The sequence below is a fragment of the Diplotaxodon limnothrissa genome, linkage group LG9 (genome assembly GCF_057381915.1).
Source record: "Diplotaxodon limnothrissa isolate DT_005_m linkage group LG9, D_limnothrissa_male_GT1.1, whole genome shotgun sequence".
In the NCBI taxonomy this organism is placed as follows: domain Eukaryota; kingdom Metazoa; phylum Chordata; class Actinopteri; order Cichliformes; family Cichlidae; genus Diplotaxodon; species Diplotaxodon limnothrissa.
In genome coordinates this window covers 15,826,144-15,845,164 of record NC_140604.1, presented here as the reverse complement: position 1 = coordinate 15,845,164, position 19,021 = coordinate 15,826,144, and the positions used below count along the sequence as shown (strand labels likewise).

Genomic DNA, 19,021 nt, shown 5'->3' with positions numbered 1-19,021 from the left:
GTAGATATTGCATTGTCCGACTATGTCTACAATCTGGTAGAAACACTGAATAATAACTATCAGAAAGTTTGTCTCTCTCAGCCTCTCCCCTCCACAGTTCCACCAGTGGAGACAAGGAGATGCGTGTTGGTGAAGCCGCTAAAACCAAGGACACTCTGGGAGGCCGCGCGTGTTCCAGCCCCCAGACTGTACTGGCAGTGACGAAGAACCAGCATCCTCACAGACGGACAACCTCAGTGGATTCATGCCAGCAGGGTTAAGACCAGCCCAATCGGACCATCTCAGGCGTCGGATCAAGCAGATGACATCTCCGGCGAGCCAACGCCCGGAACCAGAGCAAATAAACACACGGGTAGACGACATCTCCGGCGAGCCAGCGCCAGGATCCAATGTACATACACACACACAATCACTGATTAACACACAACGCCTGAAAGAACAACAACAAGGTACTCAAACATCCAGCAGGAACAGAAAGCCGGAAGTACCACATGATGTCTAACCTGATAAAGCTAGACTCATTCCATCCTGATCATGGAGAAAATGAAATGCCCATTGTCATCATACAGCGCTTATTCAATGTCTCTCGAACCTGGGACCAGGCCAGGAGACAACTGAAGAACTGTTTTTCTTATATATTTTCTTATATATTTAGGTTATCTATCATATCTATCGCATTAACCTTAGGATTTTTCTTTGCTATTTTGTATTGAAAACTGCAACCATGTTCACATTTCTGCAGGTTATATTTTGCTGACGATACCTCATGCTCTATTTTGCAAGACACCTACTTAATGCACTCCTCACGCTCCCTAAAATCAGTAAATGACAACATAGACGCCACTAATAAACCCTTTTATGCGCCTTCTAGAGCAGGAGTCAACTCCTGGTACGAAAATGCCAGAACAGCCACTCGTGATTTAGGAAACAGTAACTGTTATGTCTGTTCAAAGGCTAATCCAGAACAGGTAATAGTAGGATACCCCATATCCGGTTTCCCCCTCACTGAGGGACTAGAGGAAATCGGCGGAGATAATGCTCTCCTTAAAGACGCTTTACAGTTGACTCTGAGCCCTCTCGACTGCCTACTTAGACACGCACACACACCAACTAACCCTGAGACTCCATTAGGCGAATTATTGAAGTTATCTAATGACACCGCAGGGACCTGCGCCCAATGAAACGCCCCAAGAATAGGTTAAAGCCCTCACTGCCCTTAGGACAGATCCCTCTCCATTTTAATACTAGTATGATATGTCTGCGCAGACTAAAGTTAACTGGCCCAGACACACACATAGATTATACAAAGGATAACTATACATTTTTCTCTGACTCCCCAGGTGCACGCTGTAATGAGACATGGCTAGCTGTCTCTGTGGCTGAAGTTGTATCATATCTGGAGGAACACACACACAGTTCAAGTTCGAGCGCAGAATCGATCATTGTTCCCCCAGAGGGTGTCTTAAATGATACTGACTGGGGGGAGTTAGTTAAATCACACATGGTCACGCGCCTAACTAGAGCAATCCCACATGCTTATTGGATGTGCAATAATACTCTTAGATTAGCTCTACCTGTTAATTGGACCGGTACCTGTGGTCTAGTAACCGTTGATGTTTGTTGTACTTTCATTCCCAATAACACCGCCCCTAACGGTTCATTCACACAAGCTATGAATAAACTTGAAGCATTGCAGATAGAACTAATTGCCAATACAGGCCACGGTCAGTGGCTAGACAAGTGGCTACAGGACACGTTTGGAAAATGGAAGAAACTAATTGTAGCCTTTGTAACCGTTGCAGCATGTATTATTTGTTTTTGATGATTATTGTCTGTTGTGTGATACCATGTATACGCTCTCAGAATTTTTGATATTAAGCTTGCTCGAAGGACCAGTTACAGTTATGATTTGTCTTTATATTATGTTATTACATTCTGTCTTTATACTATGTTATCATTTCATGATAAAAGGAGGGAACTGTTGTGATATTTTGATACCACGGTAGCATTTACAGGATATTGCTTTGTAGTGAAAACTGTTACTCAATAAGGCCCATTTACTAGTTGTTTTTCTCTTTCTCTCTGACCCAAGAATTGATGTGTAAGACTCACAGGCTGGTACCCCAAGGTCGAAAATACCACAGAGACGAGACCACTTCCTTACTCCCATCCTCCCTTCTTTATCTCTTAGAAAAAGGCTCGTTAAAGGCCAGGTGGTTCGTTTCAGAATTCACTAATGAAAGAACTCTGTATTCTATGTCTAGGAGTGTATTTTGCTGGAATGATCATAAATTGTAGCTGAACTGATAAACTACACAAAGGATACTTCTTTGCTCACAAGGCAGGAAGACGTTTCCTTATTTGGTCTGTACCGGTTTGAACTGAGAACTTGCTGACACACGAACCTTTTTTTCCTCTATATAAGCTGTTTTGTACTGAATAAACCTTTGAGTTGATTTGGGAAGGCAACCTGAAGCAGTCTGTGTTTCCTTGTTCTCCCAAGCTACTCCCGGCGCTGTAACTAACCCAGCTGAACGGCATACTTGAGTGTTACTTTGAATAATTAGGAATCTAATAAAGAAAGGACAGAACTCTGCTTATCGGTGCTCGTGCCTTGGAGGGAAACCGGGACGGAGATTTTCTCTTCAACGACCACACGTGATTTCAATTTCTCCCCTTCAAGGTAGCCTTCCAGCATGGCTGTTAATTTCCAATCACACCCTGGAAGTTGTTTTGTCACCACATGCACTTGTGACTCAATATGTCTGGGATCTTATCCAGTGCGCCCAAACAATTTTAATTTCAGTTTGTGGATGTAAAAAAACAAAACAAAAAACCCTTTCAGTGCACTTGGTGCCAACAGTTCAGGTTTGTGGTTTTCTGGATGTTAAAGTAGAATTTTGGAACGATTCGGTCACGACTTCACGGTGCACAACCCCGTGAATGTCAAACAAAATGGTGAGCATGCTCTTGGTTGCACTCCAGACTTAATGCATTTCCTTTGAGCTTGAACACTGAAGGCTGCTGTTTGGTTATTGAGTTGTAGCCAGAAACCCAGATCTCAGCATCGCTGATGATCCTTGACATGAAAGTTTGGTCAGTTTAACAGAAAAGGCTCTCGGAGGCCTGTGGTGAATTTCAAGTAGTAAACAAACTACTTTCAGGAAGAGAGTTAATATTAGCAGCCATGCTGGAAGCACTCTACAGGTGCACAAGGAGAGAAACTCATCCAAACTTAAATCCACCCAAGTGGGTCTCTCCTAATGGCCCACCTAAGAATGAACGGCGACTGGGCCCGGACCTGCCTCGTAGAAACCCGTCTTGACAGATGACAAGTTCTAAAAACTGCTTTTGTGTCCACTGTGAAAGTTTTGTTGCTGCTCTTTTGTTTTAGCTGTTATGTGTATTGTTATTTCTTTTATTATTTGACTTGATGATGGCAGAAGCATAAGAAGTAGGAGTGCTAACTTCAAACTACAACACCAGCATAATGTTGCCGTCTTCACGTTTAATCGATTTTCCTCGTAACTCTTTATATTAATTTTACTTGTCACTCAAACTCCTCTTAAATATTTAGATGTTTAATACAAGAAAGAAGAAACCGATTTGAATTGTTGCGCACTCAAAGATCACAGAACAGTTGATACACCAAGAACTTTTTGATATCACTGTGTATTCGAGGCCCAGGACAGAGCTTCATTAGGAGTGAAGGGACACTGCCTAATGCAGACTCCACATTAAAAATAATCACAGAGCGTCTTAATGAAAAGGCTCTGCTTCATGAGAGCGTGGAGAACTGAGGTTGGGAAAAGCAGGGGGACAAGGGGAGGGGAACAAAGACCAGAGATCAGTCAGTTTTCATCCTGCACCTCAGCACTGTACATGTGCACACGTGTGGTAAAAGGCTCAAAATCTATCACGTATACCGTTTGAGAGCTGAGTAAAACCGGGGATGCCAGAAAGAATGTGGTGGATAGGAGACGATTGAAAAGGTGTAGTGTGAGCTAATTTCACATCCAATAGGAGGCAGAGCGGGAAGGCAAAGAGGGGAGTGACAGTGAGAGATGAAACGAAAAAAAGGCAAGAGATGGGGGGGAAAAAGAAGAGATAGAGTAGGTCAAAGAGGAATGCGTCGCCGTGTGAAGCGGCACAAAGAGCCATCCCTTATTCACTTCAACAGCAGAGGCACAATGCTCCAGTAAGGTGGGGGAAATTGAAGTAAAGTGTGGAGCCAAGGTCTTTATTCGCCTTTGACTTTGATCTAAAATACCTTTAACAGGCCCTCTGAAGAGGCGGCGACAGGCTGCCCGCTCCAAAAAGGGGCAAGTGCACCATTTTTAAAGCCTATTTTTCTCTTTTTAGGGAAATAATGTTCTTGTTTCATATGTGCATGCTTGTGTAAGCTTCAGATGTGTAATCGCCAACTACTTTTGACAAAGTTTTGCTTTAGTTGGGGGAAACTGGAGCGGTCACTTTGGACTCCGAACGTAAGGAAACAGTGATTTTAGGCAACCGGGGGAAAAAAAGGGGGGGAAACCATTTGCACCGCATGAAAAGAGCAGTTTTAATTTAAAATGACTCTCTGACAGAAAGAAATCTCAGGGTCTCCTCTAGCAAAGCTGCACTGAACAGAAAATGAAGCTGGAATTAGATTTATATAAAAGCTTAATTTACAAACTATTTAATAAACTATGTAATGTAACAGGCTGAAAGCTTGCATTATTTGAGCTCATCTTATTCAATCTCACGGTCAGGAAATTCTTTATAGGAGATCATGCAAGTGGAATTCTATTTGCTTAAAGAGTGGTCACTGCTCAATGTTATTTTCTAATTTCTATTTTCAAACTAAAGTAAACTGCAAATTCCTATTACGCGTTGGCTTACATCCATCACATACATACACAGTGAATGCTTAAACATAAACACTTCTCAAAGTATCTAAAGCCGAGAGGTTTTGTAAAACCCACATCAACATATACATAGGCTACGTTCACACTGCAGGTCTTAATGCTCAATTCCGATTTTTTGATCAAATCCGATTTTTTTGTCTGCTCGTTCACACTACAAATAAAATGCGACAGCAAACACGCTCTAGTGTGAACGCTCAAAGCAGCCCGCATGCGCAAAAGAAGACGTCACACACAACGCGCTCTGTTTAGACCCAGAGCAAACAGTATTGTTTGACTGATGGCCCTTAATATAAAGACTTCAGACTTCAATTTTTGATTTAAGTTATTTTGTTATTTACATAATAATGTAAATAACCTAACAATGATCCTTATTACTGTTTAAGAGAGGAGCGGTGCTTCAAAGGATAGCTGCAGATTTCTGTCAGAATCTGCAGATTATACAGTACAAATAAAATGTTCACATTTCTCCAACGATGTCTTCCCAACAGTTTCACTAACATCTACACTGGATGGCCAGGAAGCATTCGCGATGTCTTCTCGGGCGCTGATAATTGGCGTCTGTCTTGTGTCAGTGACGTAAAAGACTGATTTAATGCAACATGACCGTTCAAACAGCAGTCGCTTTCTAAAACATCGGATATGTATTGGATTCAGTACCACATACGAAAGTGACCCAGGTCGGATTTGAAAATATCGGATTTGTGCCGTTTGCACTGTCATACCATGATCGGATATGGGTCGCATAGGGTCAAAAAAAAATAAATCGGATTTGATGCGCTTTCGCCTCCAGTGTGAGCGTAGCCTTAGGTCCATAGTTTTTGGGTAAAGGCACAATTTGGGTGAAGTTGCCTCGGTGCACACCACCATTTTAACCCAGGCAATCAAGATGTGATTGAAGTGCCTCTTTAATGCAAGGAGCTCAAGGAAAGTATTGCAGAAATTACAGCCAATTTTAGACACACTCCCCATTTTTCTTAAGGCTGAAAAGCACCTGGACACTTCACTGACGACCACTTTTATGGTCATGCAAGGCCTTTTCAACTTTTTCCATTAAAAATCAAGCAGATTAAAGATTTGCAGTTCGTTTGGTAGTTTCTAACTGGAAATCTAAAATATGATGTCTAAAGAGACGAGGCCTTAATTAGACTGAAAAAACAAAGTAAACTTATGAGAGAGGCGGCAAAAACAACAGGAGCGGTTAAATCAGCAATCTGATGAAGGGCTGAAGAGAACGAAGGTACTGGCCAGCTCAGCAACACCAGTGCCTTTGACTTAAACCGGCACTGGTCGAAGAAAAAAGTAGAAATATTTAAGTATGAGAGAGATGAGGACTTATTTCAGTTAATTCAATCATTTTTTTTTAAAACGCCAAAGAGCTCACAGCATTGTTTTGGGAGGGGAAAACCCCTCATAGACGTGTTGTTAGCCACTGGATGAGGCAAGTGACGTCAAACGTCACGCTACAAACCTTAACACAAGTCCTGAAAGAATATTCGACAAAGTTCGGAGACCTTTTAGAGCTCATGGACTCATGACTCATGGATAACATTCAGTGTTTGGCTGGTTATTCTGAGAGTTTCTTCTCTGTTTTCTTTTTGTGTTTTCTTTCTAGTTTACTGCTGATATTAATGCTTTTAAGATGATAACAAAGCTTTTGTTGAACAAGGTGTTCTGGATTCAGACTGCTCTAAACAGTCAGCTTTGTTTACTCCTGGGTCCGTGTGCCCTCGATGAGATCCATGAAATGGTCATCTCTGGCGCACAGCTCCGGCTGTGAGCACAGCAACCCGAATCTTTTGTTTATAAAGGGCAGCCAATCAAAACTAAGCTAGTCTAACGGGCGGGCAGACAGGAGCTGCACCAGCTTGCTTCAGAGAGTTGATGAATCGAGTTCTTGAATCAAGGCCCAGCATAAGATGAAGGATTATTTTTAATAAAATATTGTAAATTGCATTTGTGAATCATGCAAAGCTGTCCAAGTCCAACAATAAAACTGTGAAACTGGAAATGAGCATAACAGGCCCCCTTTATTAGATAATCTGCAGTGATTAGAGGTCCGAGAATAAAGCGGCAAAGAAGCTTCTCTGTACTTTATACATTTCTCTGCTTTTCACAGCAGCCTGAATCACAAATATTTCATTCACTAATTTCCTTTAACTTTCAATTTTAACCTAAAACTACCGTATAAAATATAAATGCACATATAAATGTTTCAAATGCCTTCTTTTCAAAGCTGTATAGTGAAACGTGCTCTCATTGAACAAACACTGAACATGAAGAAAAAGCCAGACCCCGTTTCATCCTTTTTCCCTAACAGTGAGATTCTTGCAACACACCCAGCTCTTCCGCTGTGAGAGGAGACAGGAAGCTCATCGCCTGGGGGCCGCAGCTCTCCATTACTGCTGTCTGATGCTAGCCTCCGGTCTCCGCCGCATCAAGACACCATCAGCTCCCACCCCTGCATCTTGCACTGTCTTCTCCTTCTAGGTCAGCTTGTCCTGGGTCACTCCCGTCTCCTCATCTTCGGCCTACCTTTTCGCGTGACCCTCCTTTCCATTTTCTGACCTTATTCTTGTCTCTATCACGACAGCCTGACCCACTTTGGTATAACCTTTGGTCCTTATAGGCAGCCATTGCTCAGTTCCAGCTTTCAAGTCAGTCGGCTCTATTTAGGTCAACATGCCTTTGGCTACTAATGAGCTACTGAACATAAATTACCCTGAAAATATATTAATTTGCTCGTTTTTGCTCCAGGAAAAGCAACAATACAATTCAGTGAAATAAAAAATACATTTGTTTAAAATTGCCACCCCTGCATTTTTTATTTATTTATTTGTTTTTAAACGTGAGGTCACCAAATTGGAAAATATAATTGGGATCAACCTTGAGTTGGAAAGTCCTTAAAGTGAAGCTCAGTAGGAGACAAACCTCTGGACCTCTAATCAACTTTGACCCTGACTGGAGAGATATTTGACATTTAAGTGATGGATTAGAACATGCACAGCAGTGTGTGTGTGTGCGTGGATGTAATCCACACATGCACACTCACAAACGCACACAGAGCAATGTCCTAGTCCAAATCTAAGCAAGCAATTACAGAGTGCAGCCTGCCAATAAGATATCAGAGGTGTGCTGCCAAGGCTAATTTGCTTTAGCTGTCAAACTCACTAGTGTGTTGTTTGGTGGAGCTCAGAAGTGAGTTAAGCTTCAGTTGCAAATAACCCTCTCATAGTCTGAATCAGAAACACCTCAAATTGGAGTGAACGGTCTCATTAGCGGAAACATTTTGCTATGAAAATTGCAATCTTTTCAGCCTTTCATGTGACGAGTAAACGAGCGCAGCTACACAATAACGACGAGTTTGTTTCGGGCAGACCCGGCCGCTCTCTTCCCGATCAATTTTTAAGTCGTCCTTGTAGAAGTTTGTAACTTTACTGACTATTGAACAGATGTCAAAACAGAAGCGGAAAAAAATTCCAGTGTTCCAATGTCAGTGATAAATCACAGCAGCACTGCAGAGAAACACTGTAATTAATAGAAAAAGGGGAAAAAAGCAAACTTACACCTTAGAGTTAGTATATGTTTTATTGTATGTAGTTTAATGCTCATGTTTAGATCAATATGTTGTGTTTGAAACCTGCAACATTCATAGAGTTAAATAATCTTTACCGTTTAAGCCATTTTAACCTCTTTTTTTTTTTTTTTTTAAATGCAACTTTCTTCTGATTGGCTGCCACTAAGCTTGAACAGCAGGTAGGTGGGACTGTTGTGTTTAAAGTCAGGTCTGTGTGCCTGAAACATGGAGCATGGGCAAATAGTTCAAAAATGACACTAAGTTCTCACATATCTCAAAGGAAACTGTCACGAGGTTACGGAAAGGAAGGAAGGAGAATTTTTGACAACTCAGGAAAAGAGAAACTCAGTTATCAGAGAATCCAACTGTTCTCACATTAATCCCCTTACCAGTGTGTCCAGCAGACAGCCTACAAAGTAATCTGTTCTTATTCTTTCTAGCTCGAGAGATGATCCAACATAACTCCTTTCCTTTAAGATTCCCATGACCAAAGTCAAATTCCCTCCATCCATAACTTATCCAGGAGAATTCACCCAGCTTTTACGACTGCCACGCAGACACTTCCGGATCACTTCACCCAGTTAGGAACCTTCCAAAGCGAAATTGACTATTAGACTGCAAAGCCAATTCAGAAGTGTGCCTTAAGCCTGCATTCTCTGAACCTAATCTCCACCTGCAGAAGATTCTGTTAACTAGTCCACAGTGGAGAGCAGGAGCAGGACGACTGACACCAGCTGCAGTGCTGGAGTTGAAGTGCATCCAACCATGGGACGAGATCCTCTCTAAGGAAGCAGCTGAATGATCTAGAAGACTGCTACAGTAACAACCTGGCAAAAGAACCAGGCGACAGGGCACTGGATCTCAAACTGTGGGGCGGTGCAGCCACTCTCAAAAAATCATAATCATGATTATTTTGGTTAAATGTCCTATTATACAACTTTTTTTCCCCCAACTGAATACTTCAGTTAAAAAAATCTAATTAAATGAAATAAAAAAGGTAGAGGTGGTGGAGCGTGGAAAGTTAGGGTTTAATCAGGGAGTGTGTTTGACTTTAAAGCCTCATATAAAGTCTCATAAAAGCAACCTCAAGTCCCAACCGGCCTGCCTCCATCACGAGATGTCGGTTTAATGCAAACGGGCGGCAACAGCAGCCTCGGTTTAAGCGACATAAAACCCAGGCTGAGTAACGCTGTCACATGTTACTGAAAGCCTGAGAGACGCTGAGCGATCCAGAGACACAAACAGCTTCGGTCAATTTTTTCAGTGTTTTCACAGAATCAGGAAATCCAGAGTCTGAGGAAAAACGCATCGCTGTACAGGAAACCCAAGGGAAAAAAAAAAAACAACTTTTTCCAGATTATTTTGTTTTCATTTATACTGGAAGCGAAATTGAAATTAGAATCTATTTGCCCAGCTGGAGAAGGAGCAAAGGACAAGGTGTCCCTTAGTTTCTCAGATTCAGCCCTCAATTGTGTGGAGTAAACATATTACTTTCTGAAAAAGGGTCTTTTGTGTAACAGTGTTATACATATATAAATATATATGACAAAGTAAATACGGACAAGCAAAAAGCTTTAAATGAGAATCCAGGAGTTCACAGGGTGGACAGTGAAATAAGACATGAATCAAATCTCCTTTTTCCCATGTGACAGCAGGGTTATGGCCTCACAGGTACCACAGACTACAAACACGAGGACTTCACAGTCCCCTGGGCCTCACTCTTGGCTGTGAAACCCTCGGATTAGGCTTTGTGCCAACAAACAAACCAAAAAAAAGAGCCATCTTTCACTAAGGTACTTTGAACATGACATTCAAGACATCATTTGTTACAGAAGCAGCTTTACCGACGGCGAGAACATGTATAAGCTGCAGGGGGTAAACATAATGATGATGTGGGAGGAGGCGGCTGCCGCATTCACAACAGATACAACAATTTAAAATGCTCAACATATAAAACTCCCAGCATTTCAGATTATATTATACATTATAATGCATCATGCCTCATCACCTCTGAAGGGAGCGGCAGATAAAAGTCTGGCTATTTCTGCAGCATCCCTGCAAATTGCATCTGGCCTGCTAGCGCCACACTTTGCATTTTAATTGGCCGTAACTCTATTATCCACAAACAAACAGCGGAGGTACTTACAGGGTGAGGTGGTTAAAGCCCACGGTCCTTAAGGTGAAGGCTCTGGCCAGCAGCCGCACATGTGTGAACAAAACTCCGATAGACTCCTCGAATTGGGTCAGTTTTTGGAGGACCGGCGACGTCTCAATCAGCTGCCTGTCTGTCTGCGGCTCCTGTACCTGGAAAAGGACAAAGATCGCAACAAAGGAGGTTTGCTGACGAGATATGGGGCCCTGAAAGAGCTCTGGTCATTATAGATATAACGAAAACAGACAGAATGCCAGCACTCGCTGAAATCTGTTGTTCCTGTTTAGGATGATGGCTGTGGCAACAATAAACAAGACGTCTATTTATCAGTGAGTTCCAGCACTTGGTCTGTTTTGACCCTTCCAAGGCTACGTACGTGTGCCAGATCACTTTTCAATATTTGTACCCGACACACTCCTACTCATCTTTTATAGATCTGAGACTAGCCAGAGCCAACATTTAGTGAGTAGCAATTTTTCAGTGTTTACTTTTTGGCGAGTCCTTAGACCAGGTAAAGAGAGAGCTTAGTGCTAGAGCGCACGGTGATTATGCTAAATTACAGACTGCTTCCAGGGTGCTAACAGTTTGGGAAAGACCCTCCTTTGCTTCTACATAATAACATATCCTCAAACACAAAACCAGTCTGTGTGTTTTTGTTGTTTTTCTTTCAGTGTTTTGATTGAAGAGGAAGAACCTGAATCCCCTGCACACACCCCTGACCTAAACTCTGTCAGTGCTGCACCTCACTGTTGCTCTAGCAAACGGGAAATTCTCTCGCACTGACATCACTCAGAGTTAGGGTGACTGTGTTTAATGTGAACGTCCACCACTGTAACAGGATATACACTCAGCAGCCAACCAGGTTCAACTCCTGTCTTCTAACGCCGCTAACGTGGTCTGATATGATTATCGTCGTCGAGAGGGTAGGGTTGGGGTTTTGCCCGCAGTGCACCCTGCTTCATAAGATCACGAAGCTGAAATCATCTCAAACTGGTTTCTTGAACACAACGATGTATTCAAATGCCCTCCACAGTCACCGGAGCTTAATCCAGGAGTGCACCACCTGTGGGATGTGGTGGAGCAGGCGTATGACATCATGGATGGAAATGACTCTGGTTAAATCTAATATCAGGCAAAAAACCTGATATTAGGAAGGTGTCCCTAACAAAGTGGCCAGTGAGTGTATTTGACAGAAAAAACAAGCGGTAAAGCTCTATTGGCAGTTTTGTATTCAACTTGTTTTTAAGTAGAAATAATGTTCAGTATTTTTAGTGTTATTACATTTTTTGAGTAATGTTTTGTGTTTTGTTGTACTTTATTTATATTTTTGCTTATTTTTATCCAGCACTTTCTTACCTTTTCAGTTACTTATGTATTATATTTATCTTTTTTTACAAGGTATTTTATTACCACTGTTGACCTGTTTTAATTTTTGATACTTCATTTACTCCATTTAAATCCTAATTTTGACGCACTGTATTCATTTTATTGAGCTGTTCTTTATTTAACTCAATTCATTTTGGGTTATTTTTAACGTTTTGGCTAATGTACTGCAGGAATTTCCCAACTTCTGGGCATAAATACGTAAAGAAATAAATATGAAATTTTCTGAATAAAATTTGATACGTAGTTATGAATAATGTGCTCGCGTTTGATGCGCCTAATCGCTTTTCGCTGTTAAATCTACTCTTTTGCCCTTGCATATACGTTTTGTAATTCATTTTAAAAATGTGCTCTTTGCTTTGGGATATCTCACAGCCCTGAATATGTATCTAGTAACAGCCAGCAAGACCACTTCAAGGATGCTTGAATAACACACCAAAGAGAAACTTGCTCAATGAAGTCGTTCTGCATAAGAGTGTCAGATAAATTCAGTAAATGAGATGAACCTCTGCAGTATGCGCTGCTTTAGGGCCTGTTTAGAGTGTGTGTTTTTCCTCCGACTCAAAACAAACTCAGATGATCTGGAGCAGATGGAATCTCTTAGTCATTAAGTTTTAAGTCAAACAGCTCCCTTTCCCCACCACTCTCTGTAAATCTGATGATTCCCACAGTCAATTAATATCTCTGGTGACTCAGTGGTACTGTAAATGCGCTGGCTTGTTATGTGAGCCTACTTGTGACTGTGATGAGACTTGAAAGAGCGGTTTTCAGTTGTGTAAATCGCTATAGATTATGCTTTTAACATTAGCTCCAGGGCTTGGTGAGTTCAGAGGTAGATGGGTCCACGGCTCTCTTTAGCTACAGCATTTCCTCTCGTCTGTGCTCATTACAAAGAACATATGAAGAAAGAAGAGGAAGAAATGATATGCAAAGAAAATGTGTACACGCATGTTTGTTAAATCAACAGATATCCTTATGGGTGCATTAATTAGGCTGCTAGAATGAACTAATTGGTCTCTGCGTGGTGCAACTGTTAGCTTGACCAAGACATCTTTTCCACAGAAAACAGAAACATTGAGACGTGGACACTCAAAGGGAACGCATGCACATTCACTTGACCTTGTTAGTTTGCTCTATTTTACACTACGAAGTACCCTGAAAATAAGAATAAAGAATACACGCAAGGCTCTCAGAGGCAAGATAGCCACTTTCTTCATTTTCCAGCACTTTCTTTTGTCTGCGTTTTCGTGATGGAATGACAAGTAAACAGCGCTCTCAAAGTCTCCCATGTCGAGCCGCTGCACAGAGCAGAGATGTATTTTTAAACTCAGTATTTTAATTGGAGTGCTGCCGGTAATGTCATGGTTCCATCTTCCAGTGTGTCCTAAGAAACATTTCACTCCTGCCTTTTTTGCTCGTTCTGTTAATTAACGAAAGGCGTGTAAATGTCATGCATCGCAACTAACGACATCTGACGAGTTCAGCACTCATAGGCGCGAGCTTATCCTTCAGGGGAAATGGCCAGCAGCAAGGCTTCAAACGAAGTGAAGAGGAGATAGAAAAAAAGAAGAATCAACAGCAGTTTTGAAAAAAGATGGGGGAAAAAAAAACATGTTTGAAATGGCTTCAAAGCATCACTTTCAGCTCAGTCCAGACAGAAAGCAGAATCAGAGCCCAGGTCTTCTGAGGCCAAAAAAAATAAATAAAATAAAATAAAAATCCAGACTCTCATGTATCTCCTCAATAAACTAAAGGAGGAATTTGGCAATCCAAACTCAGTGTAAATGATGTTCTGGTAAATTATTCTGGAGAGCTGGAGGTGATGATGTGCTGGTGTGAATCAAGGAAAAAGGAAGGAGCGCAGAGTGATCTGCAGTATTCTGTAGGGTGAGGCTGCTGCAGGGTAGTGTATGCGTCTATGACAAAGATCTGTGTACGCACAATTACACACACCACCTCCAGCTGCCATCACCGTCGCCTCAAACCTCATTAAGGTAGCTTCTCTCATCTCTGCCCTGTCATCCCTCTCTTGGTCGGGGGGGAGGCTGGCACACCTTGTTACCTTTCAACAGCAGATTTAGGCAATAGAGGCTCAGTTAGAAGCAGAGAGCACGAACATGTCTGTGTAGATACTCAGTCACTCAGGTCATGACGGTCGTGTGCTTCGGTCAAAGGCGACAGGACTTCTTTTAGGTTCTTGAAGACATTTTAACTTTCATCCAAGAGGCTTCATCAGTGCTGATGAGAAGTTAATTTAACCCCTAGTGGGGCTGTCACCTCAGAGGTGGCACCAACACGCCTGGACTGGCCTACGACACCAAAATAGATTTAAATCTCAAGGGACGTCCTGGTTAAATAAAGGTTTAATTAAACCTTTATTTAAAGACCCAAAAATATATTTAAAAAATCCAAATAAAAGTCATTAAACTCGTATTTCTTGGCAGCATTTTTTAAGCAATGGCCGTGAATTTCTCATCCATGCTTCCTTCCTTTTCTCATGGCCTGCTTTCAAATATTGGTCTTCTGTTAGGCTCAAAATTAGCTTGTTTTCTCCCCTTCTTCTTTCACTCGAGCCATAGTCCATGTCTCAGGGTAAAAAACATTTATCAACTCCATTATCGCAGCCCAAGCATTTATTTATTTAAATCAATGTTTTTCCAAAGAAAATGCTTTGGAAATGAGGCCTCACAGCAGGAGCGTTCTCCAGATAGGTTAATGCTATCTATGTCAGCACAGGTCACTCTTGCAAAGATGTGCCTTTTCTTCGGCTTCTGATTCTGACACTTCTTTTCCAGTTTCTTCTGATGGAAATTCTCCTACTTTCTGCCTTTAGGAGTGCATACCTTTCTCTTAGAATATCCCTCGTTTCTCCATGATCCACTTCAAGGTCTACAGACCAATCGGCAACCTCCAATCGCTAGGGAACAATGAGTATTTCCCAACAGCTTGGCTGGAGGTTCCTGGCCATGTCTAGGTGAGATTGCTGCGGTCACATGTTGTTTGTATTGAACTGCGTAACTGGAGCTTGAGCGGCTGCTTCACAGTTCCTGCCAGCAACCTGCAACAACCGCTCGTCAACATTTGTCCCTGGGGAGCACTCTTTGATGGGGGTTGTCAACAGGTCTCTCGGCATGGGCGATTGTAGCTTTAAATGCACGCGGTGATATAAACTTTTCCTCAGGGTGAGAACTTTCCGCACATATTTGAGAATGAGGCCTAATCTTCCAATTCCAAGATTATATGCTTAAATACATAAACAATTAAAGGGTAAATACAGCTTAGATCACATCACGGTTCAGGGTGCTTTCAAGCTACCGAGAGGCTGACACAATTTAGTCAGGTCTTATCCCACTGGCAGAGGACCACCCAGAGGAAACCTCTGCAATGCACAGTGTGTGGTAATGAGGCTGTATGACTACTCAAGCACACTGTGGAGGAACCAACCGAACCACAGAGCCATAGCAGGACTGACCCAAGAGCTCCACCCTGCCCACATTAACTGCTGCCACCGCCTGTGCAGCTCACCAGGAAAACAGGCTGCTGGGTACACAGTGGGTTTAGTCTGAGCACTGAACAAGATCAACAAAAAACATCCAGGCTCTCTGTGGATCTTGGGGATAACAAATACAGGGTTGAGGAGGCTAAGATATATAAAAAAAAAAACCCAAACATATGTTGTAGGTAAACAAAAAAGCACAATGTTATTTTTTGGGGGGGCAAAAGCAGGATGTGTAAAAATGTACATACGCAGCAAGATGAAGAGAATAAAGCGCTTAAAGACGACTCGGCATACACACAAAGAAACACTTTCTCCTCGCAAACACATCAGAGATGTGATTCGGGACTGTAATCCTGTTATGGCATCTTTGATCTCTTCTTCCAAATCCTAATTTCAAACAAACACTGTTGACATGTTTAATGTTTCTGGGCAGATCATGCAAAGCAAAGAGCAGCAGAACGGAGAGAGACTGAAGAGACGGATGATGGAGAAAGGATGAGGAGGGGGGGAAACGGGGGGGATGATGTGGCAAAGAGAAAAGGCAAGAGAGACTGAGTAAGTGAAAAAGCGGATTAGGGTCTCGACCAAAATGGAGAGCATCGAGACAAGGGAACAGAACAATAGAAACTAGTGGAAGGCTACCGGGAGCCTTGTGACAGCCATAAAGAGCTCAGTCAGCCTCAGGCAAAATACCCAACAGCTTGCCCACCTCTGTTACCGACACACACGAGAAGAAGAAGAAAAATAACACGCACATTTAGACGAGAAAACTTCAAAGATTCGCGAAGGCTTTTGTGTCTTGGGGGTGAGGTGAGTTTTAATGAGAGGTACCCAGACAAAATAAACATCAATAATAAAACATATCTCTCCTAACCTGCAGGGGGTGTGGTGGGTAGTTGAGCCAGACCTCCCGCAGATCCTGTGAAGACAAACAGAGAAGGGAACAGAGATGAAGAGTCAGGGGGAAGAAATTAGCGCATTTCCCCTTGGCATGAGGGTCATCCTGTTAATGAATATAATTCATTAACACTACAAATAAACACAGCGAATCATTAAAAGTAGCAAAAGAACCCAAAATGAATATTCAAAAATAGCGCATTTTTTATAGATGAAGGGTTATTTCGGCTTCAGATTGGTTGGTTTTGAACATTACAAAAGCTTCCCGGGCACAATATACTACCTCTCACACTGCTTTCCTTCACTGTGAATAGGAACCCAACCTTCAAACGATTTTTCTGCAACTACTTCTTTTGTTGCATTTTACCATGCATTTTCTGTAGCACTTGAACTTGAATATTTTTAAGCCTATGTGCACACGTGTATGTGTGGACTCTGTTAAGAGAAACAGAGTGTTGTAAACCACCTGATTTGGACAGATGTACAGAAAATGAGTCAGAGAGTGAGTTGTGTGCCTAACGAGGAAGAGACTCCCTCTGAAACGTGACGCTGACAAATCAGTTCACACGTAGGAACTATTAGCGCTATTAGCATTATTAAGAGTAACCTCCAATGAAGTCAACGCAAAGTGGCAAAAACAGACAGTTCCTCTAGTGGCCACTAGAGGCTCTCTCCAAATGTGAGTCAACACACACATTAAAAAGACACATTTACAACCTGCTACAAAATACAGTTTAAAGGTTCAATAACCCACCTTGTAAGAGCTCTGGGGATAATTATTTTTATTACTCATTTTTAGTCATTAAACTGGAGTGCTTCACTGTGTGTGTTTTGTGTGCGTTGTTGGAGCCTTTTGGAGTGTTTTAATGGACTACGTGAGTAATATTATCGCCTTCTATCTGGTGCAGATCAACCTAGAAGTTCTTGCTTCAGTTTTGGTGAAATTCTAGAGCTTTATTAGTGTTCTCCTTCAGCGGACTCAAACTTTTTTTGCGCCACGGACCGGTTTAATGTCAGACAATATTTTCATGGACCGGCCTTCAAGGTGTCGCGGATAAATACAACAAAATAAAGTGATAGGAGCAAGACAAAAACTGTGGTATTTGGTAAATATAATAATAATAAATGTGAATTCACTGTGTAATTCTGTAACTTTATTAGCAGCGTCCTCCGGAAATGCACCAACAACATTGAGAGTAACATCCTCCTCTCTGCCCCTTAACGCTCTCTGGTCGCTATGGTAACGTGGAAACATTTCTTTCAAAATAAGACACACAACTATAACAAGGGGAAAAGACCCAGGGAAACAGAGTTAACGATAAAAACCATGAAAACCTCAAGATTTCACACCTGAGCCTCAACTCTCACGGCCCGGCTGGTACCAAACGGTCCGTGGCCCGGGGGTTGGGACCGCTGTTCTACTTAATTAGTAATTAGCCTATATGTGTGACTGTGTGATCCACCCTTGCAATTTATGAAAGGCAGCTAATGTCCACTGATAAATTAGCACTTTAGTCTTTCATCCATATAAAGCAACATCTGACTCTAAAACAATTAAAAATCACCAAATGCTAACACTGAAGCTTCAAAATGTGGAGCCCAAAACCAATGGGTGTTGTCACAGAGGCTAATGGCACTAAAAAGATATTCATATGCGTTACTGGAACGTAATTATTGATGCGTCTTTGTCACCGATTATTAATTATGTATGTCACTTTAATAATGCAACAGGAGACGAGTTTAATTACCTAAACACTGGTGGGTAGTTTTATCTCAATAACACACCATAGCAGACTACGAAAGTTTAATTTTAAACTTAACTGTAAAACAATAAGCAAGTAAAGCTTAAAAATAATGCATTGAGCAGCTTACGTCTCAACTTTTGTGCATATTTTGAGATGACAAGATAATGTGTACTAAGCATAGAAATGACAGGTCCTGTGAAAATGTACCATTTGACTTTCTCTTTTAGCCTTGACAGCTCACTCCGCTGACATCCAAAGATTGTGTTGTAGTTTCTCAACATTAAAATTAAATGTAACGCTCGACGATGATGCGTTGATAAGGCGGTGACTCTAGTAGCGCACCACACAAGGCTCTATGTAGGAAACTCCTTGTCCAAGTGCTTTCAGGTGCCATCAGTGAGCGATGGTGAAAGAAAATAGATAATTTTCAGGCCCAGAAGTCTGCATATCGACCTTACACAGTCAAGTAAGGTGGTGCTTGTAAAAAGGTGGGTTGTGATGTGGATTTGAGCAGAAGGTGAGGGGTGTTTGCGGGTGGAGTATTGGTGGGATTTAGCTTTTAGAGGAGCGTTTCCTCTGGAGACGCACACTAGCAGCGCTGGACTTTTGCCCGCCCTGCCTGTGGAGAGAAATATGTGCAAGATCAACATGTTTCCTCAACCCTACTCTGAGGTAACCACACAAGATCGAATAGTAGAGAGACCAAGGCTGAAATATACACAGTACAAAGAGAGAGAGAGAGAGAATAAGTCGTGGCTCTCAAGTTGTTGCCAAGGACAACGCCAGCCGGAGGCAGTTTTAGGCCTAGAGTCTAATGTTGGGTGAGTCATAGTGGTGATAGAGATGTGGAGAGGGCCTCTA

General features: G+C 42.0%; 1 protein-coding gene across 1 annotated transcript in view; it reads right to left on the bottom strand.

Moving 5' to 3' along the window:
• drosha (drosha ribonuclease III) overlaps positions 1-19,021 on the bottom strand; it is a 146,274-nt gene that overhangs the window by 38,204 nt on the left and 89,049 nt on the right. The window contains exons 25-26 of the mRNA XM_085362786.1: positions 16,393-16,437; positions 10,631-10,788 (exon numbers count right to left, since the gene is read on the bottom strand). Of these exons, the coding sequence (XP_085218912.1) occupies positions 10,631-10,788; positions 16,393-16,437 (203 nt within the window). The remainder of the gene's footprint in view (positions 1-10,630; positions 10,789-16,392; positions 16,438-19,021) is intronic.